The 25,252-nt window shown below is 44.2% G+C and overlaps 2 protein-coding genes and 1 non-coding gene across 6 annotated transcripts in view; all 3 read left to right on the top strand.

Annotated features, from left to right (window-relative positions):
- The window catches only part of LOC126562245 (protein henna), a 754,155-nt gene that overhangs the window by 148,518 nt on the left and 580,385 nt on the right, over positions 1-25,252 (top strand). The window lies entirely within an intron of this gene.
- On the top strand, positions 9,531-24,509 carry LOC126561872 (lysosome membrane protein 2). The gene is made up of 10 exons (XM_050218225.1): positions 9,531-9,740; positions 16,546-16,637; positions 16,721-16,878; positions 18,019-18,157; positions 18,247-18,450; positions 23,029-23,284; positions 23,354-23,482; positions 23,557-23,675; positions 23,750-23,875; positions 24,024-24,509. The coding sequence occupies exons 1-10, from the start codon at positions 9,611-9,613 to the stop codon at positions 24,507-24,509; spliced, it is 1,839 nt and encodes a 612-aa protein (XP_050074182.1). The 5' UTR covers positions 9,531-9,610.
- Positions 9,973-10,152, top strand: LOC126566283 (U12 minor spliceosomal RNA). Its single transcript, XR_007607342.1, has one exon. It is a non-coding gene; the product is annotated as a U12 minor spliceosomal RNA (small nuclear RNA).

Below are 25,252 nucleotides of genomic sequence, written 5' to 3'. Positions count from 1 at the left end.
GGGCTTTTTTGTTCGATCAAGGAGCTTCTAGACTTTAGCTATCTTGTCTGATAAATATTCGTCTTTTCTGGGGGTTTGAACGGTTACGTTTAATGCTTAATGTTTATTCGTCAATCGATGGATAAGTGAGCCCTCTCGATACCTTGTTACAAATAAAAATATATGTCACAGAAAACAGATAGACTCAAATCAATATGGGACATAATCTGATCCTTAAAGGAAAGCTTCGTGTTAAGACGTCCTGCTAGTCCTGTCACGACGTATTAATATACTGTTTCCTCTGCAAGCTTGGGCCATCTAGCGCATAGACATAGATGGACTAACGTTGTCAGCAGTCGCTGACAAAAGTGATCGCCACACATTTGTTGAAGCAGAATGTTAAGGCATCGGGATGGTACCTTTGCTGGAAGTCAGGTAATGACACCTTTAGTAGGGCGTCTTCATAATGGTCCGCGAAATATGCGAAATATTTTCGCGTCATTCGCATATCAGAGATATTATAGGATAAATAATGACGCATCGTTCATGGTATAGCAGAAACTATGAAGGACTAAGGTTGCTGCCCTGTTAGATATCTGAGGATGCTAAAAATGCAGATCTTCTATCATTCAATGCAACGCTTTATCTTTTTATTCTGTATGAGGTGGGCCTGCAACAGAGAGTAATTGTGATCATTAATTGAATTTATTAATATTAATAAAAATGGTTCGTTTGGTATACATAAGCTTATGAAATAATGATATCAGAGTTCACACATCTTCAAACAGATACATTGAAAATACCTATTATGCTATTTATTTTTATCTTATTGAGCATGTCGACTGTATGACTATTTGGCTTTTGAAACTCCTTTATTTATTTTCTCCAAAAAAAAAATGCACAAATAATGTCACTCAATAATCTGCAATCGACCTCCAATTAGTTCATGGAGCGTCCAATGTTGCAATCGTGTTTAACCCTCTCGACAGCAAACTGTTCCAAAGAGATCATAATCAATTCGACAAATTGCAATCAATTTTAAGCACGAAAAGATTGCCCGATCGCAAAGAAAAGAAACTCAGCAGCAGACAGCTCGAGAATCGATCGTCGAGAACCGGCAAAGAACGATGATTGAATTAAATCAACGCGTCCGTCCAACCGATCCGTATCGGTGCCCGAGCGCACCAAAAACGGTTCCCCAGTGTAGCGCTCGATCATCACCAGCAGACAACGTCGTCGTCGTTGGGGTCGCTTCTGTTCGTGCGTAGCTCGGTAGCGTTTGCCCTTAAGATCGGCAGGTCCCTTCGCCCATAACGGAACCGCGGTGTATTCGTTTCCCTTTCCGTTTCTTTTGCTCCGCGAGCTGGAATGTGACCACAAGCATAACTATCGAGCGCGGAAGGTTATGTTGTACCAACGTCTCGTGCGCTCTCCTGCCTCGTTCTTGCAGTGATGTGAAGGGCTGAAACTACCTGCGTGAATGTGCGAGCTCAAAACAACAAATCCAAAACAAACCGACCGTTCCACACACGTCTGTTTCCCCGTTCGCCATAAAACTGGTACGTGAGCTTCGGTGGAGGTGTTCGGAACGGAACGGGAACGTGAGCCGGAGACGGGTGGAGGCGTGGAAATCCTTTTGCAACGCAATGCAGCGGTTCGATCGATGGAGGAGGCCTGCCTTACCGTAGCTGTTGCCCGGTTGCAGCAGCAGTAGCCTCGGTGGAACCTCGCTCGATATTGCAAGCCTTGCTGCGTTTTTGCACCGATTTCTGCACTCGCCGATGCAGCGTACATCGGTTGCAGCGTTTGCCGTGCGTCCCACGATACGTCCCGTCATTCGATCGCAATGGCCAATGCAACGGTGCCACCGCAGCTGCAACACTGTACTGCGCTCAATAAACCCAAGGTGAGAACAAGCCCTAGAGTTGGAGGTGAAGGCGCGCAGGACGAACTGAGCTGTGAAGGGAGCTTTCCAAGCACGCGACAAAGAGGGTGCGTGAGTGTATGCGAAACCGTTTTGTGCGAGGGGTCCGTTACATATCGGGGCTGGAAAGCGTTCGGAATTTCCCACCTAACTTCTTTCCAAAAGTGAAGCGAAATAAATCCAAACTCGCCTTAGATCGCGAAATCACATCGAAACTAGCATGTTGAATGTGATGTCTATGCCAAGGCTTTTAACACTCGTACCTTGTGCAATGCCTAACACGGAGATAGGAGAACTGGTGTGTGCTGCCGCACCGGAAAAACGATGCACACACAGGCGGCATCGACACCAGAACGCATCTAGTCACCGATTGCCTAACGGCTAACCTTGGTCTAGAATGGGTCAAACGGAAGGGCCTGCCACTCGGCGAATGGGTAGCAATACAGTGCGAAGTTCTTCTTCGACTTTAATTGATCGTAAGATGCCCTCCCTTTCGGTAAGGATGATGATGATGCAGCACTCTGACCCGTGCTCGACGCGGATGACAATTGCTGCCGGAGTTTGCGATCGCGAAAGAGGGTGTGTGTAATTAAATGCTCTTTTTTGTGTGTTCAGCCCGTACTATCAAGCGGTTCCAGTCGGGAGGGTTTAGGTGGTAAAGGAAGGGGCGAGAAAGCCAAGCGGCAACGTTACAGGTTACCGGTATTGCGTGTTATTGAGCGTGCTAATTGCAACCGCATGGAAACAACATCGCGAAGGCGTTGATATTGAACTCTGGCTGGATGATCTGACTCGTGTAATAAAGTGGGATAAGATGGATGGAGTTAGTAGTGTGATATAGACGCAATATTAGACGAAGAGTTTAGTTACAATCTCAATCTTGTTCTTATCTTGCAGCAAACTTCTAATACAATTTATGCAAAGTCATCCTACTTGTTATTTAATCTTTATTATGCTTCCAAACATTGACAACCGATTCTGTAAACAACCAATATAAAACATACTACACACAGCATTTTCTTCCTATTCTACCTCGCACATTGTGTCATATTTGAAGATCAAACATACCTTCCAAACATCAACAGCGCACGCTCTCTCAACTGCGCCACACTTTGCAAACGAATAGTGCAAAGTACTTCATCTCTCTAGCGTTCTCGCAGCCATACATCCTCATCCTAACCTCGACTCATTACGAGCTCAAAACTAATAAAAATTAAGCCCCACACCATTCGCTTGCATTGAGCTGTACCGCAAAGCATACACAGGAAGCACGAAAACAAGGTGTTTAACAGCATAAAACCAAGACAACAAATCAGTTTTTTTTCTTGTGGTGTTAAGGAAACTAGAATCAATTTTCGATTTGAACCGAGATGTAGGAATGATTTTGTGTTAATCATGAGAACATTTGTATTAAGCTTGCCTTATTACTAATATGGTAATTTTGTATTTCCATAGAAGCATAGCTAGAAATATTAAAGACTGATATTATTAGACATTTCACCTAAAATCCTATCCAAATTAGCTATAAAATCCTTATCGTATAGAATCCCTATCGGATTGAATCGGATAGAATTTCAATCGAATCCGAATTCATGCAGACATGCTTAACGGCATGAGTGTAACGCTTTGTAACCCTATTTTCTCGACGTTCTCTTTTTCATTTAGTAAATTCCAGCGATTCAGGACTTTTCGTAGCGATTGGCGGAGGTGTTAATTTGAGTTTATTACTGTTCATTTTCAAGTCATGCTTCTGAGGTTTTCCAAGAATTCAGAATCCAAATTTTGTTACGTCTACGTTCCTTTTTATTTTGTTTATAAAATTGTTTCAAAAACGTGATTGCAGGAGGTTCTAGTGCAGATTAATTTATTAGAAGAATAAACAGGGAAGAACTGAAAATGAATTACTACTATCAACTTGGCACCAAACCAAACAAACGCTGCTGGAAAGCTGCAAGCATACAGCCTCTAACCAATGTTGTGGTGTTTCGTTTCGTTTCGGGGGTGCGTGAGGGCTAAGAACCAAGCTTCACACACGACAATCAGATGTCGTAAATTTTATTAGAGCTTTACACCTACACCTATCGCTACTCGTTAGTTGTTTGCAAGATAACCACAAGAAGCAAGCAATACAACAACATCAGAAACCTTGCTAACCAAGAGACGCTGCTAGAAGCGTATGAGAACAATAAATAACGAAACCGGTAAAGGCACCATCAATTATGCAAATTTCATTTGTTTGCACAACGTAGATTTTTTTTTTCTTACGCGAGATGTGATGATGCACGGTTCGCGCTTGGTGGTGCTCGGTTTGATCGTGTACGGTGCTTAATGCAGACAAATTTCGATCGCCCCGCCAGCACCACTACTGATTGCCGGAGCTTCTTCAGGCGCATTAAAACGTTCCTGCCGAGCAATGCTGTGTAGCGTGAGAGATTTTGATCTCAATCGTGAGTTCACCCGTTTTCGGACCAGACAGCCAGTGCCAGAGGTTAAATCTTTGGCGCGAACAGAGCATACTGGCGTATGGGGCGTATTTGTAATAATCACGATGGACCGATGCGAGATCGCGCGCCGTGAAGTTGCAATTGATTTGTTGCTTCTAATTGAGGGAGGTTGAGCGTGGTGGTGGAGAAGGTGTGAGTGTAGTCACCGTTCGTAGCAGGATCGTTGCAGATCGAAGAAAGCGAAAGTGCACATTCTTTGCGAGGTGCACAATTCTCTGCCCTTTTTTGTGGTGTGTGAAGAACTGATCGAAGAGTTTAATTGGAAGCGTGAATCAATCAGCGCTACGCTTGGACCCAATCGTTTCTGGAGCGATTGTTGATCTTTCTACTACGCTTAAAAACTACTTTGAGGTTTATAAGAATCCCAATTTTGAATTTTCACTAATGAAGATTGTTTCGATAAGTGACAATCGATTACCATACATTAGCACAAGTCCTGCCGGCAAACAGAAAATTTGTCCCAAACGCAAGTCGTCCGTAAACACTGCACATGCACTGCAACCCACCGTGCCCGATGGGAAAGCCGAAACAAAGCTGAAAAGGTGTTAACAATAATTGCAGCACGCCTGCCGACAAGCTGATCTGCATTTCTTTACCATGGCGTGGCCAGAAGCCAGCTTGTGCCAGTATGTAGAGCAAAGCACCATTTCGCCAGCGAGAGGGAAAACTCGTTTCCATGCACGCCTTGGTACGGGTAAATGGTTCTGATTACCACCCCAACCACGACACCCACCTCTTGTCTCTATTGGCCAATGAGCTACACCCCCCCCCCTCCCCCCGTTCCCCTCCCGCTACATCGGTACTGGTGCAACAGAGAAAAGGCTATTAATAATAAGCCTAATTATGATTGCACAACCGATGGTAGCGTCTATGTGTGAAGTGTGCATACACCTAGGCGTATAAATTTGCCGAATAAAACATGAAGAACTGTGTAAAAAAAAACTAAAGAAGCCGAACAAATGGAAGACCCAAGGAATAGAGACCCGGTCAGGCTCCTCTCTATCCTCACCGGTTGCCCGGTTTTTGGCCGTGGGTCACGATGGCCAACCGATCGATGGGGATTGATCGGTGCGTTTGATGCCGTGGAACGCACCGGCACCCGTGTGCATTGCCTGAGCCTTGCTTTCAAGTATCAAGTTTACAATAATTGCGCACGATTGGTTTCATGTTGGCATGCGTCGATGCGTTGATGGGGCAGACTTTTATGTAATCTGCAGCAATTTTGTAGGCCAATCGGGCCAGCAGGTACCACCAAAGCCTTGTGCTTGTACCGTCAATCGAAACGCAATTCGAACAAAACGCGATTCCGAATGCGCTCAATTGATGTTAGATTTCAAGGATTCTTGACCGGCTCACACACATTTCGTTCCGTGTATCCTTTCAAACACAATCAAACAATAAATGCATCCATCGAAAAATGGGGCCGCTTTATGTTCCATTTTAACCTTCCCTGGTTGAGATAATCTAAAGTGTATCTCATAACAAAAAAAGGGTTAATCAAAAATTTAGCTTTAATATACACAAAAGTATAGCCTTATGTACTCACTGGACCATTTGATTGAGCACAAACTGAGTCAGAATCCTAAAGCAATGAAAAGCTATGTTTCCGCCAGCATAGCAAACGGTAGAAACGCACCAAACGCAGCAAAAGGTTAAACATACGTATCAAGGCTGCTGCTTGTTGGCAGTGTGCATAGACACGCGCGGGTGGGAAACCGACCCTTGATAATGATGGCCAGAACAAGCGAAAAGGGCCTCCGTTTTGATTCCGTTTTGCTTATTCTAGTCTGGGGTTTATTGCGGTTTGTTTGGCTGTCTCTCTCCCTCTCTCGCGTTGTATGTTCACCGTTTTAGATTTCCTTTACGCAACGCCAACCAATTTCAATGGCAATCCACACTGGCGGGTACCTGAGGTGTGCGTGTTGGTCTCATTGCGGAAATTGTTTACATCTTTGCACCACACTGGCTCGAAATCGTCTACGGCCAACGGGGGCTAAGCCATTAGGTAGCATCCTGCTGCATAATCCGGTGCATCGATGCACCGGCACTTGACATTGAGCGGAATAGCTCGCGAGCTTGCGATGCGCGCGATTTGGCAATAGATGGCACGGTTAGGGAGCTGTCAGTTTTAAATTGATACGTTTGAAAAGTTTGTAGAGCATTTCGAACATGTAGTTATGGTTGGGACGGCTCGATGGTGAAGGGGTTCAAATCCTATTTGGACCATACCTCCGTAGGTGACTGTTGACTATCCAACTGCGTGGTTATAATAAGTTTTGGTAGCTATTAGATGACCTCGGAGGGTGGTTAAGACAAGAAGAAGAGTTATTGTTTCCATGCAGGCCTGAAGTATCTTCTCTTCCTTTCGAATATCGCTATAAAGTTTTTCGACAGCCAGGACAGAGTCCATATTCCTGGAGTGTATATGAGTACTAGGCCACTAAAAAGACATCGGAACATTCCTGTCTTCTATCCTTCACAACAGATGTCTTCAACATACAGAATACCCCAGGAAGCTTGCTCATATATTAGTACATAGAGCATTACCGGTGATGGCTTTTGACCCTTAAAAGATCATGTTTTTTGACGATTTCTAATGTCTAATGACTTCTTTGACGTTAACGTCTTGGTTAAAGTTCATGAGAGACGATGATCTAATCTCAGTGTCATAAATACATAAATTTAAGTCTTTTAATGCATAAATTACAACGGTTAGGGCTTAGTTTATGTACAAAAAACTCCGTTACACCATAAATCCTTTCAATTCCAGAAAAATCTGTCTAGCCTCAGCTTAATGGCTGATCTTTTCACCGACTGACGACGTTAATGAACTCTCTTCCGCGTTTAACCTGTGCTAAGCGTTCTTAGTGTTTCGTAACATTACGCATCTTAACCGTCCCGCTACGTACTACGCCATTTGGATTAACCATTCTTCAGGTCATTTTTGCGCCTCACTTGTAATCAACTACCATATTGCACGAAATTAGCTGGGATATTCCGCAATTTAATTTGCGTATCGAATTAAAGTTTCAGTTTCGCAGTCTTTACCATCGCTGTAGCATCGTTCGTTTTTTTTAAGGCTGGGAGGCTGGCTTGATCTTGGCTGGTAGTAGTAAGGAATCATTTGCTGGCAGAGAAGAAGACAGACAGACAAGGAAAATGATTAATTAATTAGCCAGCAGCAACTGGTTTTTTGTTTACCTCGTGCTAACTGTCGTCAGCAGACGAAACGTAGACGAGGCGGAGGCATGTGTCTGCAAGTGTTCAACAAGGTCGCAACTCGGCACAAGAGTACCACCAGTACCTTGCAGGAACAGAGAGACGCACCTCGTAAAGATTCACCCAAAGACACGCAACGCTCGGGGAGAGGGTTTATTTAATTGATCCACACTAAAATGGCATGCTGAAGTTGTCGTCAGGATTTTGTCTCCTGGCGCCACAAAACTATTAACTGAATGGTGCATTTTATAAAGAAAGCAAAACATTTCACCTTCACCTAATAATTACCGATCGACACAATAAAAAACAGTTCCACCATCAGGAAACAGCACAACGCCCATCGTGAGCTCTCGTCGAACGTGATCGTCGATTGTACCCTGTAAAGGGGTACTCGCCGAGTCCGAAAAGGTGGAGAAATTGTTTTACTACCAGTAACCAGGCAATGCCATCATCGTACGAGGGATGTAAAACTGTAAAACTTATCGCTGCAAAATTATGATCTCCCGCATGACAATTATCGTGCAACCGGGCGTGGATCGCTAAGTCTCGCTCTCACTCTCCACATCCAACCCCAACGGAACCGGTCCTTGTGGGTCGGCAAATCAGCAATGACCTTTTCGCCTTTCATGTGTGCGAAATTTCGCGCAAAAGATCCCAGCTTCTGTGCCCTCGCTTTGTACGGGTTTCAAAACACAAAATTAAGCCATCGTCGTAGCCTGGGTCCGGACCGCTGGTGTCACAAAATCAATTCCTCACACCAAAGACCGCACCGTTTGTCCGACCATTTTTGCACACTTGCACAGAGTGTCAACTTTACGTCTTCATACGTCCAACGGCAGGTCACGATGATAATAATATTGCACACGCTGTCCATCACACCGGCACGGCACGGGCAAGCAGTGGCCAACCATTTTCGCACTCGTTTGGCTATCATTTTTATGCTGATGTTATTTCTTTGTGCATCGCCCAAGGTCGTACACCTCCCCGCGGGTGCCGTGTCCTGGCGTGATCCGGTCCGGGTCAAACATTGGTACGGACACACACACACATAATAGTGTGTCAATAAGCACGCGTCCCGTTCGAGGTTGAAGTAAAAAGGGATGGCGTGTAATTTATGTACGAATGACTGTGCGCGCTAAATGTGCGTTCCTGGTGGTGGTTGTCGGTGGAACGATGGAGACTTGCCCAAAAGGGACCGCGGTCAAACACGCCCGGTAAGACAAGCTCAACAGCATCCGTACGGTATTGCGCTGGGATTCAAGCGATGGGTGTGTGCGTGATACGTTTCTCACGTGCCGGAAAAGGGTGCGATCACGACCTGGACGACAAAAGGTGCGCACAGGATGTTATGTAATGTCACGACGATGACATTGAATTTGCTGCGACGTGTCTGATTGCGTTCAGCTGGATAACTGATAAAGATGAAACACTCTCACACATGGGACAATCTTCCGGCCCTACTTTCTTATCTATTTTTGTCATTTTGTTATCTTTTTTACGTGCGTATTCTCGTTGATGATAGTTGCGTACTGTTTATACAATGTTTTTAATTTGTTTTTCACCTTTTTTTAACAAAAACGATGAGCCTTTTCAAATGTTTTATAAATTTTAATGGTCAATTTTCTATTTCCTCTGTTCTTTACTTTAAAATTTCGTTGAAGTCATTTTATTGAAATTCATTTATAATTATCAAACTTACTATTTACTTATTAATAACTTACTATGTTTCTTAATAAAAATTGTAATATTTTTCTCAATTCTTTATAAAACTTCCAGATCGCCATCCAGCTCCGACCGGCAGTAGATGCGCTCCGCCAGCAAGCATCAGCAAGCGAGCGAACCACCACCGATAGCTGCTGGGAACCACTGCCGGGACCACCACCGTCGAACCGTCCAAAGCAAGGCCACCGATCCGCACCCGCCACATCCCTAGCTGGCCGTCGTGTTGCGCTCGGAACCGTACCCCTACAACATACCGGATACGATGGGATTGCACAAAAACTACTTCAAAGTTGGACAGAATGCTAGCAATCAGCTGTTTGGTTTGCCACCCGGTCAGGGTGGACCGACGCCGCTATCGATGCTCATTTCGCAAGGAGCGAAGTTTAACAGCAGTAAGTGTCGGATATCCTCCCTGTCTATTACTAAGAACATTTCAAAAGAACACGTTCATTAAGAGCATTGTGTTCCTATCAACACTCCAATAATAACAGAACATTTAAAAGTAGAGCACTGCAACAGTCGCTTCAGAACAAACATTTGTTGTGCTTTGCGATGGCGCGTGCGCGTCGCTACCAAAACAACAACGCGATGCTTTAGGGAGGTGTCGAAAACCGCACCGACTTCGTGCCTTAAACTAATGAGTAAGGAAAATTACGGGCCTTGGTAACGCTTGGCTCTGCCTACGAACTAGCGGGTGCGGCTTCTGGCCGTGCTCGGTAGGCTCTATTTTTGAAGAGGCACAGGTCGTCCTTGGGCTTGTCCTGCCTACTTTGCAGGATGCCCGAGAGTATTGCGATCTGCCTCACAATTCTTGGAACAACATTAGAGGCTTAGCGTCTTGCTCAGAGGCATGTCGATCTCGACCCTATATTTACTCTATAAATGATCGTTCATCTTCTACTCACGACAGTCATGTAAGTTGAATATTAAAGAAAGATTCTATCCCTAACCTATGCTCCTAACGCTAATCTGCTAAATGTCCCCCGATAAATAATCTCGTGTAAATGTTATTCCCATTAAAAAAACTAAACCCTTTCAGCACCTACTTATCTCTAAAGCCAAGTAGCTCGTGATGAAGGTGTAACAATACATCTCTTTGAGTGTTTAGACCTTTTTTTCTCCATCCCAATATTATGCCCGAGGGAACTCACCAACCTAAGCGCCACCTGTACAGAGTACAAAAAAAACAACACTTACTCCATCTGTTCATTCCCCGCATCGTGATCGTGATTAGACACGCGGCAAATAGTAGCTATAAAAATCAAGACATCTCAGGCAAGAGCCACATCACAATCACAGCTCCACCGATAATTGCTCGCCCCCCGGTCGGTAGGAAAAAATACCTCAACCCCAGTGCTAATGGCAATCAGCGGCAGATCATCAAAACCGCACTTCGATCATGGAATTGCCTTCACTGGCAACCGTTGAAACCATGTCATTACAATACCCAAAAGGGCCCCGCTAGCAGCTAATGTCGTTAACCGTCTGAGGACTTCCATTACGATTCTGTGTCCCTTACGGTAGACAATGTTGTTTCCCCGTTAGAGATACGTTTCTCCTTTTACTCAGTCAATTAATGGGTGATTGCAGTAAAAAAAACGGAACGAATATGATCCTCGCAAACTTCTCCGATCACTTCAAGTATTGTTGGACAAACTCTTCAGTACAATGGACAGCAAACACTTGCTACAACCTGCGCGAGTGGGATGATGGGTTCATCCCCCCATTGCGCCTTTTTTTGCGTACTTCTTCCTGTGTAGTACATCATCCGCTGAGTTACTTTTGCACCTTGAAAAAAATCCCCAATTTTGTTTGGTCTAGCGAGAGTGCCAAAGTGCTTATTGGTTCATGATCAGTTACATGATCATGACTCGCGAGAACGCTAATCAAATCAGCATCAAATCAACATATGTACCGCTGCTCCACACCTACAGCAGAGCTTCGTCCAGCCGTTCAACGATCAGACAAAATTAAATTAACGCCTCACTCTCTTTCCCGATTCGGTTGGTTCTGCTTCTGGCCAACATGGAAGCGCGTGTGTTCCATCAACTGTACGCGTCATCGGGTATCGCACCCGTACCCGAGACTTTGAGGGGCAGATGAGCGGACTCTTGTCCGGTGCCGGATATTTTGGATAATTTTGTCTACCTTCCCTTTCCGCCTGCGAATGTGCCTTATTGACTTAGCCGACATATTGCTAACAGCAGCAGCAGCAGCTGAAGTAATGCCGTCGATTGACCTTCAGCAAGTCCGCAAACTCTTGCTTACGCTTGCTACCCGAAACAAACAGTCCGCTCTATTCGGGTCCTTCACGGAGTGCAGGATTTTGGTGAAACCACACTGTGTGCAAACGAACGATCTCACCGGGTTCTGTTTCAATTTCAGCCAGCTCTAATTGTGTACTCCATTTCGGTGGGGAGGCCTCGCGGTGCACAAATTACGCCTAATGACGATTGATCATTAATATTGCTGTTATTGCTGCTTCGGACCGAAAAAAAAACTTCCCGCCTATCAACGCTTTGCTTGCTGATGATGAGCAGACGTGAATGGATGGATGGATGAACGTTATGGGCAAATATTTAACCAGCAAGCGAAACGGACAATCAAATCTTATGGTGGGGTTTTTCCTTCGTTTTGCAAACGATAGATTCATCTTCCTGCCGAAGCGCTGGACGCTGAACTGTCCCCGTCCAGGACGGTTCCTCTTTATTGACACATCCATATCGAATTCTGTGGTTGATGAATTGTACGTTTAGACGAAAGTATTGCAAACCATTTCAAGTTCACATCTGCCTTAGAACCCATGACTGTTTGCACGATGAGTTTGCTTGGGTGGGGTTTGCTAAATTTTGCAATGAGTATTGTCTCAATAATAATATTTTATTGAAAGAGTCGTGCCTATTTTTTGACATGCTTCTAAGAGCTCTACATGAACGCTTCCTAGCTGGATGAGGAATCAGCTGAATGCTCTCTGTCAGTATCACAGCTAAGATCTTGTTCTGCCTAGAAATGCACAAAACACTAACATTCCATCCTTGGTCGCTAATAGAAAAATTGTTTTAGAATTAATTGCACTTTTCCTGCAACATTGTACACGCGACCCTTTTCCATGTCCATGACCAGGTCTACAAATTTGCCCCTCAGGACAGGTTATTAATCAAGACCGCCCAACCTGACCACAAGATAGACCTTTCTAGCGTGTTTATGCAAACCTTTCGTAATATATTATATCACCATTGCAACCCTAGCCGTTATCAACCTTCAAGTTCAGCGTGTGATAATGATTAGGTGCACCGAAGCCATACCGTGTCGTCCTTCGACGGTTGCCGCTCGCGGAAGTGATCCGAACGAACAATTATTTGAGTTTGACACCCATACACCCATATACGACTGTGCCTTTTTTCAGCGTGTTTCATGAGGGTAATTTCACCCACATTCTACTACTGCGAACTGGCAGTGATAGCCCACCGAGAGGCACTGTCTCCGTTAGATACCCCCCGGATGACCAGATTGACCTCCGGGAAGGGTTGCCGTCTGCTAATCGATTGTAATCCGCACCGCGTGCCCGTACGCAACCTATAATCATGTCAACACCCACCCAGCATTACTTAGCGTGTCAGAGCCTGTACCGTCGTGAGCCAGATGGCCTTGTAAGGGCCACGTGCTTGCCAACGGGTTCCGATGCACCAACGAGTTCCCGTTTCAGGCGTTCGCTTACGCTTGCGCCCTAAACTGTCGTTACACTAACCTGCCCTAATCGTCCGTTCGGCTTTAGGTTAGGTCAGGATACGCCAGGCACTGGTTTCGAGACTGGTGCAACAGGCAGTTTAATTAAATAATAATTACATCAGCGTACCGACGCACTTAGACTCTGATCGGGAGTTCCTTGCAGACTTCCTTCAGTGACACTCAACAGTTACAGCTCATTACTGATCTTCACCACGGCGGTTGAGTGTGAGGTGTCCTATCACGACCTATCCACCATTCACCATCCTCCTGTCACCTCATGCACCTTCCACCGCCCACCAGAAAACAGGTATTGAAATATGGATATGGTAGCATAACGAGCTGGATGGATTTTTCGGTTATATAATCAAAACTTTTTACACTGCGACGGTACTGCTGATCGTCGCCGTTGCTAAAACTGGCTAGTCAAAACAGGTCGCACAAATAGTTGGCAAAAAGGACTGGACAAGAAACAAATCAAACAAGAACAAATGTTGTGCAGTTCAGTGAGTAGGGCGAGAGAGAGAGAGAGAGTGCGATGTGTACACACGATGCCAGTACGTGTCGACGGAGAAATAGGTGATGTAAAGTCCTTTTTCCTTGGCCTATATCGGGTGATTTGTGGCACAATTTTTGGGGGTAGTAAAAAACAAGGAATTAGAGATTATGACCAGCCTTTGATTGGAGCGAATATTTTCGTTAAACGGTGATTTGTTTCTTTTTAATAGCTTTTAACTCTCGACGCCCGTGGGAAAGATCAGATTGTTCTGGTCGAAGGCACGAGAAGAAATTTTGCACGCGAGGTAACAAGTTGGTAAACCAACCGATCAGCTGTTTACTCGCACTGGTAAACTGGTAGGCTTGCAACATACTGGAAATCGGCTAACATCACGCCATGGCACAGTGGGTAACTCAGGATTAATGCTGGATAACACTAGCACTTATGATGGATGATTTGTTGGAGTTTTAGGTAAAGATCATGACTACGCACTGCATGAATTATAGGCAAATTTATAATCAGATCTAAAAGTTAAACTAATGCAAATCTTTAAAGCTCTCTAGCCCATATCCCAATGGCGATTCTAGCCTAGGATTGTAAATGAAATAACCTACATACAAATCAATTTTTGAATTATCATTCAGCGTTATAAATATTTTGTATCGTTTACTTGGTTCAAGAAACCTATTTTTATGAATTATTTTATATATAAAGGAAAATTGAAATGCTACTGAATGTTATTAACAATAGCTTCATTTCGGTGCGTTAATTTTGACTGCTTTTTCACCTTTAACATACAATTGTCAACTCTTATAAGGTGGACAATTATCGAGGTAAATAAATAATTAAGTAAATTGATCCTTGATAATCGTTCGATAGAGGACTTATTGCTGAAGAAATTTGAAGTTGATTTTGAGAAACTTGATAGTGACTTCAAATTTCTTACTGGTCCTTAAGACTAAGAAAATCTCGAATTTATTCGAATTTACCAAATCTAGCTACATCATATGCCCGATGTGCAGGTGGGTGTCCGAACTTTGGTTGCAGGCGTTGCGGTGGCTGATCAAATTACCGACGAGGTGCGATCGATCCGTACAAAACCGCACCTTCCTCCCTGGTCTGGGTCTGGTAATTTTCTTCTGTCCTTTCCAGGGTTGTAACGTTCCCAGTTGCGCACTGCACACGGTAGCTAGTAGCGAAAGGATGGACAGAGAAGGGCCAATTTCTGCACGCGACAACAGAGACTCACACGCGCGGCTCCTACCACCTCTAGAAGTATCCACAGCCATATGGGTCAATCTATAGGGCAGCTATCTTTCGCCTTGAACGGTGTCAAGTTAAGCCGTCCCTACAGCCAGCCCCGTTCGTTTGGTTACACCCCCATGCGTGCGTGACTACCTCTCAAGCCCACATCCTTCGCCTTAAAATCGTCTGCAAAACCGTCTTTCGGTGCAATGGCAAATGCACTGCACACAACCGATGTACCACAGCGATGTTGATCGGTGGCATTATGTAAGGAATGATCGGTGTGCCCACCGAGCCTTACTGTGGACTGCGGACCCGTACCGTGGCGTTGGAGTGCGTCATTTTCCACGATCTCTAAACACGGGGCGTTTGACCGGTTTGCTTTTCTTCGGGCTGGTTTAGCTGGTGATGTGGGGTCATGTGTGATTACGGAGGAGGGTAACGATTGGTGCTCTCACCAGTTTGCTGCTTTTAGGTTAAAGAGTCACACCATCGACAGGGCCACCGATCGTTGAGGGGGGGAAGGGGGGGGGATGCTATTGCTTAAGAATTTCCACTTCGATTCGTGTATGTGTGTGCTTAAATGGTTTGTTTACGATTTGATGCCTGCAGTTATGCGATTCCGTTTCTTTCTTAGCTGCAGTGGCGTAGTTGACGTGATGTGAATGCAATGTGTTAATAAGCATGATGAAGAAATATCCTCACGAAGTGAGATAATTTATTGAAAATTTATATGCAACGGCAAGTGTTTCATGATCACTTGCCGTTGACATTTGACAATTTTGTTTGCATGCTGAAATTATGCTTAACTACGTTGTACAGTGCTTCTAGATAGAACGCTTTTGGGTGGAAACTGATTGCTTTCCCAATGCGAAAAATCTGTTGCAATTTGTGTGGAAAAAATGAACATTACCATTTAAAGAGCTGATATCTCCTCCCACCTAGAATAGCTCATCAATCAATATCCGCCCATAACCCCTATCGTATGGTTCGCATGACTCCACAATCTAACTCATGTCGCTCTAGTCATTCAGGCCACAAGCCTTGACTACTTTGTCCTTAAAGTGTCTGTGGTTTGATGGTTGGAGATTAAATCAACCCACCTACCTACCTAGACAGCTTCAAGCCCCGACATTTCAATCCCTTTATAAGCGTGAGAAAAGTCCTCTTACCACACACTTATGTCTGGCACCGAGTAAACTGCATCGGGTGTATGCAACAAAGGACATCAAACAAGCAATGTATGCACATGCTCCATCCTGTGGTTGTTTGCTTACCCATAAAGGTCACCTCATTGAATGCTTTCTTGGTCCGGCACAACCCTCCGGATGAGACTTACTGTGTCCCCTTTCCAATCTAACCGATATTCCCACCAAGGATTTGATGATTGCTTGGAATGGGAAAATGCATTTCGAAAACAGCAGGATGAATGCAATAGGGAAATGTTTGCGGTTCTGTACATGATGATTTAAATTGCACCAACTGTGTTTGGGAGGCAGCATTCATAAAGAGTCCTTCTTAACGCTTGAATGCTATACTAGATGCTCAATAAAATTAATTCGTAATAGAAACTAGATAAACAAGTCAATTCAACGACATCGCGTAGCAAATGGTTAAGAAAAAGTAATTGAATTGAGCCATTAAAGAGATATTTAATGTTTAAATCTACAAGCTACATTCTTTATATGAATTATTACATTACATTTTTTCCATCTCTCTGCTTCCAGATCGTATAGCGGTAATTATATTTGGAATTGTCACCCTAATTGCCGGTGTTATACTATCGTCCGTGCCTTGGCTAAATATTTTCATCATGAAGGTAAGCGTCCAACTTTTCCGAACTGGACTTCTGTACCAACAAATCGACTGACTCCAAACCTTTTCCCCCGGCCTAATTTACAGAACCTGAGACTGTGGAACGGAACGATAAGCTTCCACTACTGGCAGCGGCCGGGTGTGACTAGGCTAACTAAGGTGTACATATTTAACGTTACTAATCCGGAGGGATTCCTCACCGGTGAAAAGCCAAAACTAGTTGAAGTAGGACCATTCGTGTATAGGTAAGTAGCGTCAGTCCCGACTATCCCGACTGTCCATTAGTGATAGATAGTGACCCACACCCTGTGCTGCATTGTATTAGACGCTCCTGCCACCCAACGTGCTATTTATATCTCACCTGCGCGATCGCGATCGCGGGATCTCTATCAATTCGCGGAATGATCGCGATTTACACAATCGAAACGATGACGGCCGTTCATTAACAATCACGTTTCCGGTCTGGATTCGACTAGTGTGCTGCTCCTGCATGAGCAGAAAAAAAAACACAAACACACAATCGACACGCTGTGCCCTTCTCTGGTTTTCCCCGACAGCACATTCCCGTTGTCTGCACGCTTCAAGCGTTCCCTCGGGGATGAAAATTGCACTTCATTAAAATTAATACAATCTAAAACAGACCTGGTACGTCTGGATGCAATCGTCGATTGTCGTGTCGCTTTATTTTCAAAAAGGGAAATTCCCTTCCCGCGGCCGTGGAATGATTTAATCGACCGTAAGGAGAAAAGTTCGCACGTGTAGCGGTTTAGTTATGCGTGATAAAAATCACATACACACCCGCTTTCTGGTTGCAATCGGTTGTGTAATGTATTATGTAAAGAGAACAAAACGAACACGCACTACGGCACGATTCGGTCACCAAAATAGATCGTTCTCGGCCTTTTGATAGCTAATTGCCCTGCGGCAGGACACATTCGCTACCAGGGCCACGTTGCCTAGTGTGTTGATGCGTTCTACGTACGTTTCGCACCCGAGTTCAATGGTCAATGGTGTCCGTCGGCCACGTTCAAGTACGACTAGTTTTCGCTCCGCACACTGTTCCGCACCCTAATGGAAGATCCACCCTACACCAAGAGGTACCTCGCAATGCCTCCACGACGGATTAGTTTATTAGACAAGTAATTGCGTCAACCTAAGCATGCGAGCGCGCGCGCGCTTGAACGAGAGAGGCAGGTTGGTACTTAGACCAAGACCACACGGTCAGCAGTACCACACCGCGATCAAGATCGCCGCGCGTAGCGCTTCGAATGACCGATCCGTACGCAAGATCATGGCCGTCCGGTCTTGTGTACCGACATCCGCTCATCAGTGCCGCTTTCCGAACAGCTTCCTCACCATTTGCCCATTTGCCCATCTGTTCGCAGGGAGGATATGGAGAAAGTGAACATCAAGTTTCACGACAACTACACCGTGACGTACCAGCACAAGAAGATTCTGCAGTTCGTTCCTGAGCTTAGTGTAGATAAGAACCTGCGCATTACGACACCAAATATTCCACTGCTGGTAAGTGGCGGCCCCATCTGAAGCTGACTCACAGCGTGTGTTCTACAAAAAGTGTTGCTCTTTCTCTTTCTCTGACTGAACTTTCGCAGACCATCTCCACCCAAAGCAAGTACCTCAGCTTCTTCGTGGCAAAGACCATCTCGGTAATATTAACGGCAACCAAATACAAACCGTTCATTTCACTGACGGCCGACGAGCTGGTATTTGGTTATGACGATACGCTCGTCAGTTTGGCCCATCGATTCTATCCTCGAAATCGACGACCGATGGAAAAGATGGGCCTACTAAATGGGGTAAGTGTTCCTGAGAGTTGTTCGTTTTGCTGTGTCCTTTCCTCCTTCACAGATTTTTTTTTCCTGCGCCTGGTTTACCTGCTCCAATCATCCATCCTCACACACATCTCATATTATACCTTTAAGAGCTATGGATCTTTGGAGAAACGTTCAGGGAACTGCGAAGCATCTAACATGAAATCCTGAGCGAGTTCTATCCACCCAACGATCGAATTTGCGATCAGCTTCTTCACCAGCTTCCTAGAACCATTCATCCACGCGAGATCTTTGTTTGCTTGTTCTCTCTTTTCTCATTTCAGGTCTTTTCGGCATTGATCATCATTATCATCATCACTTTTCAGGCTCAACTTCATGTAACATCATCCTCATATCATAGCTGCACTACATCTTCATCCATCGAATCCTTTTTCTACTCGGTTAGAATTCACTTTTCCTCTTCTAAGTAATTTCCTTTATTGCATACTTTATACAACGCTAAGTGCTGTAGGGTTGTGCTCCGTTCTCTAAGTCACTCTGAGCCTTGACTTTTTTAAAGCTCACAAACGGCCTAGAACTTCCCGACAGCCAACGTTCCGAGGCAACGAGTTCGTTTCCTTTTTTTTGCACTTTCAAGTCACACACCAAACCACAAACAGCCCTCAGGGGGTTAAGCACGTTGATTAAACGCCAGCTTCACGATGGGTTCTGTTTCAATTTTTCCGCATTTTTTATTCTCGTACCTATTGTTGGGTGAAGTTTTCCCCCCCCATCTTAAACCGAAACCGAACCGTCGATCACACGCAGTCAATGGATTAAGAGCTGACGATTATGCTCAGGTGTTTAATGAATTGAGAAAGGTGTTTCTTTATGTTTTGCTGTGGAAATTAGATTGGCATTTTCTCACCTCTGAAGTTCTGACACATGGATATTGTGTGATATGTGAACCTTCCTTTGTGCGATGTGAGGAATGAACCCCAAATCTAAACGAATTAGCATACCTTGCGTGCAACAAGTACAAACAAGCTAAGGAAATCAATTTGAACGAATTTTTCCTCCTCTTTTTATCTGTAACAAATATAGCTTTCCGATGCATTCCAATCATCGCAATGCGGAATATACGTGTATAAAAAGTGCTACGTTTGCTTGTGATCAAATGTAGCACTTTTTTGCAGCGCACGAAGGTACAATTCACATCGGATCATTTGTTGGAACTAATAATCTCTCGGCGGTACCTTACGTGCACCTTTAATCGCATAGTGCGATGAGAAAACCCAGCAAGATATGCATCAGCCGGTGATGCGAATCGAAAACACACGGCACACTCTCCGGAGATCATGACCCTGGCCAACACCTGAGATGCAGGAAGATCACCCATCAATTATCGATTGCAACATTTGCACCGTTTAAACGATTGATATACCTAATGCTAACAAATAGAAGTAGAGTCGCTTCGATCCTCACTGATGATCATTGTGAATTGGGTGATTCTCTTCCTAGGAGAAATAATGTCTAGCTACTACACAATGTAGAATGCTAACAACATTTTCTCCGTTACTGACGGTGACATTGAACCTTTTTTGCCCGCCAGCAGACATTGAAGTTTCCTGCGGCTGTTCCGGATCGATGAGCTAGAGAGCTAGAGAGTTCTTTATTACGGCTTAGCTCAGCCCGCACTTACGGGTTTGTACGGCTTGTGTACTTGGCGAAGCATGAGAGAGATAGGAAAAAAGATATTAACGACGGACAATGCCAACGGTGTCTTAAAGCAGCAGAGATTAAGCTAACGCTACTACCTTCTTGTAATTGCTAACCATTTGACAGTTTCATTACAGTCCTTCAGTGATGAACACAGTGCTGTGTTCGTTTTTCTTCATTGATAATAAAAACATTTAAGGGGAATCATTATGGGAAGCTGATTTATTGTTAGTATCATAATTAAATTTAAAATTTATGATAAACACTCAAAGTAAACATCGATAGAGCGATCTGTTTTGCACTGGAAAGGGAAACTCGTTTGACATTTCAAACGTCTAACGATTAGCATCAAACGTCTGACCACATGGGCTAAGCGTCTTTTTGTTATGTTTGACACTTTTTTGAATATCTATTTTTTAAAAAGTATAATTCGAGAAGGCAAAAAATCAAACCGATATTACAATTAATTAATGTATGATTAAAAATCGCTCTGCAAGATTTACAAGAGCCCCATAAGCGAATTATTTAATTAATCACCACAATTACACTTCTAAATCTTCCCTAAAAGTCATACACCCAATATGGCGATGTTAAAGTAATACCCCAGTCCTTCGCATCATCATCAAAGTTAATTAATCGATAAGACGTATCCTTACCGTCTGGGGTAAATGTGCCGCAAGCGCAGCGAAAGCCCAATTTTCCCAGCACTCAAGGTTGCACGGGACAGCCTTATTAATTCGTTCCAGATGAGATTTCTTTCATCCACCGTGCTTCACCGGTACCTCGGTCTGTGTGGCCCTTGCCTGCGGGGGGAAAAGCGATTCCGATCCGATGAAGCGTATCAGAAGCAGCACTAACGGCAGCCTGCAGCCTTCAGCTGTGTGGGTTTCGAATTTTGCATCTTTGAAGTTCGGTTGCTCGTGCCGTTTCGTGGGATGGCGTTGGGGAGCAAAGTGCCTCACCTCATTGTAGGTAAACATATGATTATTATAAGCTGGCTCAGACTTAGCCGGTCCCTTTATTGTAGGCTCAGTCTCACCCAGTTAATACGCTGATGAAGGAGGACGATAAAATAACTCACCCTTCAACCCCGGGAGTTACTGAATCATCGTTAACACGGCACACGCTGGGACGCGATTTAAAGTGTCCAGTTGGAAGAATTGGAGATTGCTTTTTATGGCTGCGATATATCTTACTACTGCATCTCCCAGGAGCGTGCTCTGGTGTTAAACTGGAGCCCACTCAAACACAACAATTCCTTTGTGTTTTATGCGATTCAGGAAGCGATCGTCAGCGACGCTACCCATCCGGGGGGTAATTTATTGAAAATTCTGACGCTCGAATGTAAATGTTCGACGGGAGCGTATTAAAAGTTGTCCCGCCACGAACGAACGGTGGAGCGAAATTTAAATAGAATAGAATAGAGAAAGGGAGTCACTTGCAGTCACGTAGCCCGGTAGCCCAGTTAGTGTTTAACAATGTCTACAACTCTGTTAAGCTATTACACTGATTAGAAACAACTTTACCCACACTCCTCCCGACTAAAGCTATTGATTACACCTAGCTACACTGACCACACGATCACATTTCATCGATCTCGTGCACGTGGGAACCTCATTCTTCTTCTACTGCAACAAAGTTTTTTTTTCGAACCGCGAACCTTCCACGAGTAGATTGCTATCGGGAGCTTTTACCGTGTCAGCTGCTCGCTCGTTGATCGGTTACAATTTGCATTACACTATCGAGAGTGTACAAAACTTTCCATCTACTAGGAACGCTGGACAGGTTGCGAAGGGAAACACACTTATTTTCCACACGCATCTTATCACGCTGCCTGTGATCTTCAAATAACGGAGCACGGAAACACTAGAATCTTATCCAGTGCGATTGCATAAGTTACGATACCGACTTTAAAATAGCTCTTGTGCACTTAAATGTGTGCACGCATATTCAAGCATAAAACCGCACGTCACACGCTATGAGGTAATACGGGAACGGGCTAGGTTTGGGCGGGCTTTCCCGTATGCATTATCTGCCCGCCATTTCGTAACCGAGACTGGACGGAACTTTGCCGTAAGTAGGAAACGATTGAGAAGGAATTTTCCACTCAATTGGCACGGCACACGGTTCGTGCGGATGATGATCGTGATGGTATGATGGGCGTGTTGAATGGGACAGACTAGTAGGAAAAGAATTTTGTTCTAAACCCGGGAAGGTAGAGTTCTCTGTTGACCTTCGTAATAGTTCCGTGATTTTGGATATGTCTGACGGTGGTTTGCAAATTAAACAAACGAGTTATGTGTTTTTGGATTGGTTTATTCAACCTTTCGAAAGCTTCTAATCTATTTCTACCCTTTGTTGCTATGTTTACTTATTTTTTATTTACAATGGAATATGACGGTCCAGTGCCGTATTGTGCTATGTTTACTTGTTTTGTTATTTTTATCACTTTTTTCGGCAAAATGCTAAGCCTTCTTCCTTTTTATTCTACTATTTCTTTACAATGTTTCATATTCAGATATTTTTTCATACTTTTCATTCATTTCCAACGCCTTAGTTTGCACAAAAACTAATATTTTACATATCATTTTCCATCTTACCATTTGTTAATATATTCTTTCTTTTTTCAAACTGTTTTTTACAACTTTATTATTTCCTTTTTGACGTTTTATTATATGTTTTACTAATCTTATTATTTTTATTATATTTATTTTTATCTTTTACTCTCCCCTCATTTTATGTTTCATCGTTTCTACCAACTCAAATAAAAAATACAATCTCTGTTGTCCCCTGCCTTTTTATATTTTTATTTCTGATTTTCTTTTACCGTCCCGCTCCTTCCTTACTACTATTCCCAACCAACCCTCTTCAACTCATCAACCATTTCTCCATCAACCCGTGTAGAGAAACGGAACACTTACGGAGTACGCAACGATGCACACGGGCCATACGGGTATGGAAAAGTTTGGCTACTTTGACAAGCTGAACGGGCTGGACCATTTGCCGCACTGGGACGGTGAACCGTGCCGCAGTATACAGGCGTCGGAGGGTAGCTTCTTTCCTCCGCGCGACATCACGCAGAAGGATGTGGTGTACATCTACGATAAGGATCTCTGTCGTACGCTACCTCTGGTTTATCGGGAACCGGTCGAGAAGGATGGTAAGCTGGTGGATATTTAGCGGCTTCTCTCCGTTCGTTTGCGATACACCGAGTGTTGTCTATTTGCAGGAATATCTGCTGATCTGTATACTCTCGCGAAGGATGCTTATGGACCGCCGAACGAGAATAATAGCTGCTTTAACCATGACCACTATAAGAAATATTACGGACTGCAGAACATTAGTCCATGCCAGTATGGTGAGTTACCTATTCTGTTCGAACTATATTATAAGATTCTCTACAACACCCTCTTCACGTTACTCTTCTTCCAGGTGCACCAGTTTATATTTCGAACCCACACTTCTACCAGTCCGATCCACAGCTGCTAGACGCTGTCGAAGGTCTTCAGCCCGATCCCGAGCAGCACGAAACGTACTTCAAAATACAACCTGTAAGTAGCAGCTACTCATCCTAATGTTCAGCAGCAATAATTGACGGTTCACAAAATTTCGCTCCAATCCACAGAAACTGGGCGTCCCACTCGAGGGTCAGGTACGGGTACAGCTCAATCTTCTAGTCGAGAAAGCTCCGAACGTGATGGCAACCAAAGACTTTCGGGATTTCGTATTTCCCATCATGTGGTTAGAGGAGGTAAGAATCGTTTGGGCACGGGAGACTCTGAGTCGAGATCTCTTAAGATCTTGATCCATCGATTGTTGACAGAGACAAGGACATCAATATTCTCCCCTCTAAGACTCTTTCAGTAATATCCACTTTTAATGTGATCTCTTCCTTTCAGGGTGTCAGTGAACTTACGCCACCGATCCGCCGATGGATCTACCTGGCGACGGTGTTCGCCCCAACCGCCCTGCCCATCCTATCGTACGGCATGATCCTAACCGGTGCGTTCGCGATGATCTACGTGTTCGTCCGGGCGTACAAGAACTTCGTCTTTACGGACGATCCTACCACGGAGCTCCTCGAGATGGGTCGTCGATCGCTCCGAAGAGGTAGCCATCTGATCAGTAACGGCCAGCACCGGATACTGCATCGTGATAGCTACATCCTGCTCAAAGCCAATGGTGGTACGACGATGGTCTCCCCAACGCTTGCTGGAGCGGAGCAGGAGAATGGCGCCGGCACAGAAAGCAATTGCAGCAGTAGTACGCATAACAATAATAATCATCTACTCCACAATCACAATCTGCTGCATAGTCATCATCATCATCTGTACATTCAACCGAAGGACCAAAGTCTGCTATCTGAGGAAGACTCACCAGCTTAAAATTCCGATTGCTAGCCAGGATAATCGTTCCCTCCGTTTAAATGTTTTTTTACTTACACAAACACACACACAGACAGATTACTAGTTTTCCTATAAGATATGAGTTTAATTTTCCTTGAAACGATCGGCTCGAAGAAAAAAACATCGTCCCTGTCTGTCTTGCCCACCTCACCCAGTCTAGGCTCTTCCCTACCCTTTACCGCGATCGTTTCAAATGGTGATAGAGACTGCTGATTATTTAAATTAATTACCTTTCCCCCATTTGTATGTGACCCATCGACCCATGTGCCCTTACCTTCCGCTAGTATCTAAAATTTACTTCATTACTTGTAAGTAGAGTTATACTTTTAATCAAATGTCGTAACGGTTGGCGTGAAACGTGTTACCGTTTTGCGCACTGCCATCGGAACCAATTTCAACATACGGATGCGCTGTCTGCGTTTGCCGTCCCTCCACATATTACTCTTAGGGTTTTGGAACCTCGAATCTGGAGAAGGGTTAGAAGCATCTAGGAGCAAACGTTGGTGTGTTACTTCTTTTAGCGCTATATTTCAATTCTTGAACAAGACTTGCTTGCTAGAACGAAAATTTGTGGAAAAAAAAACATAACAAAACACACACACACAAGATAATGCTCAAGCCCAATGTTAGGAAAATTTGCTCAATAGTTAAGTCAACAGTGATAGCTTATATCTTTGCTACCTGAGTACTATGCTTGCTTGGTAGCACTCTTATATTGGGAA

The sequence above is a fragment of the Anopheles maculipalpis genome, chromosome 3RL (genome assembly GCF_943734695.1).
Source record: "Anopheles maculipalpis chromosome 3RL, idAnoMacuDA_375_x, whole genome shotgun sequence".
NCBI classification, from domain to species: domain Eukaryota; kingdom Metazoa; phylum Arthropoda; class Insecta; order Diptera; family Culicidae; genus Anopheles; species Anopheles maculipalpis.
The sequence above is the reverse complement of the archived record's forward strand: the minus strand, read 5'-3'. Positions and strand labels throughout refer to the sequence as shown.

Coding starts and splice junctions, on each gene's coding strand:
- LOC126561872 (XM_050218225.1), top strand. CDS start 9,611: ATGGGATTGCACAAAAACTACTTCAAAGTTGGACAGAATGCTAGCAAT. Junction 18,158..18,246: donor CACCAAATATTCCACTGCTG/GTAAGTGGCGGC, acceptor GAACTTTCGCAG/ACCATCTCCACCCAAAGCAA. Junction 23,285..23,353: donor GGAACCGGTCGAGAAGGATG/GTAAGCTGGTGG, acceptor GTCTATTTGCAG/GAATATCTGCTGATCTGTAT.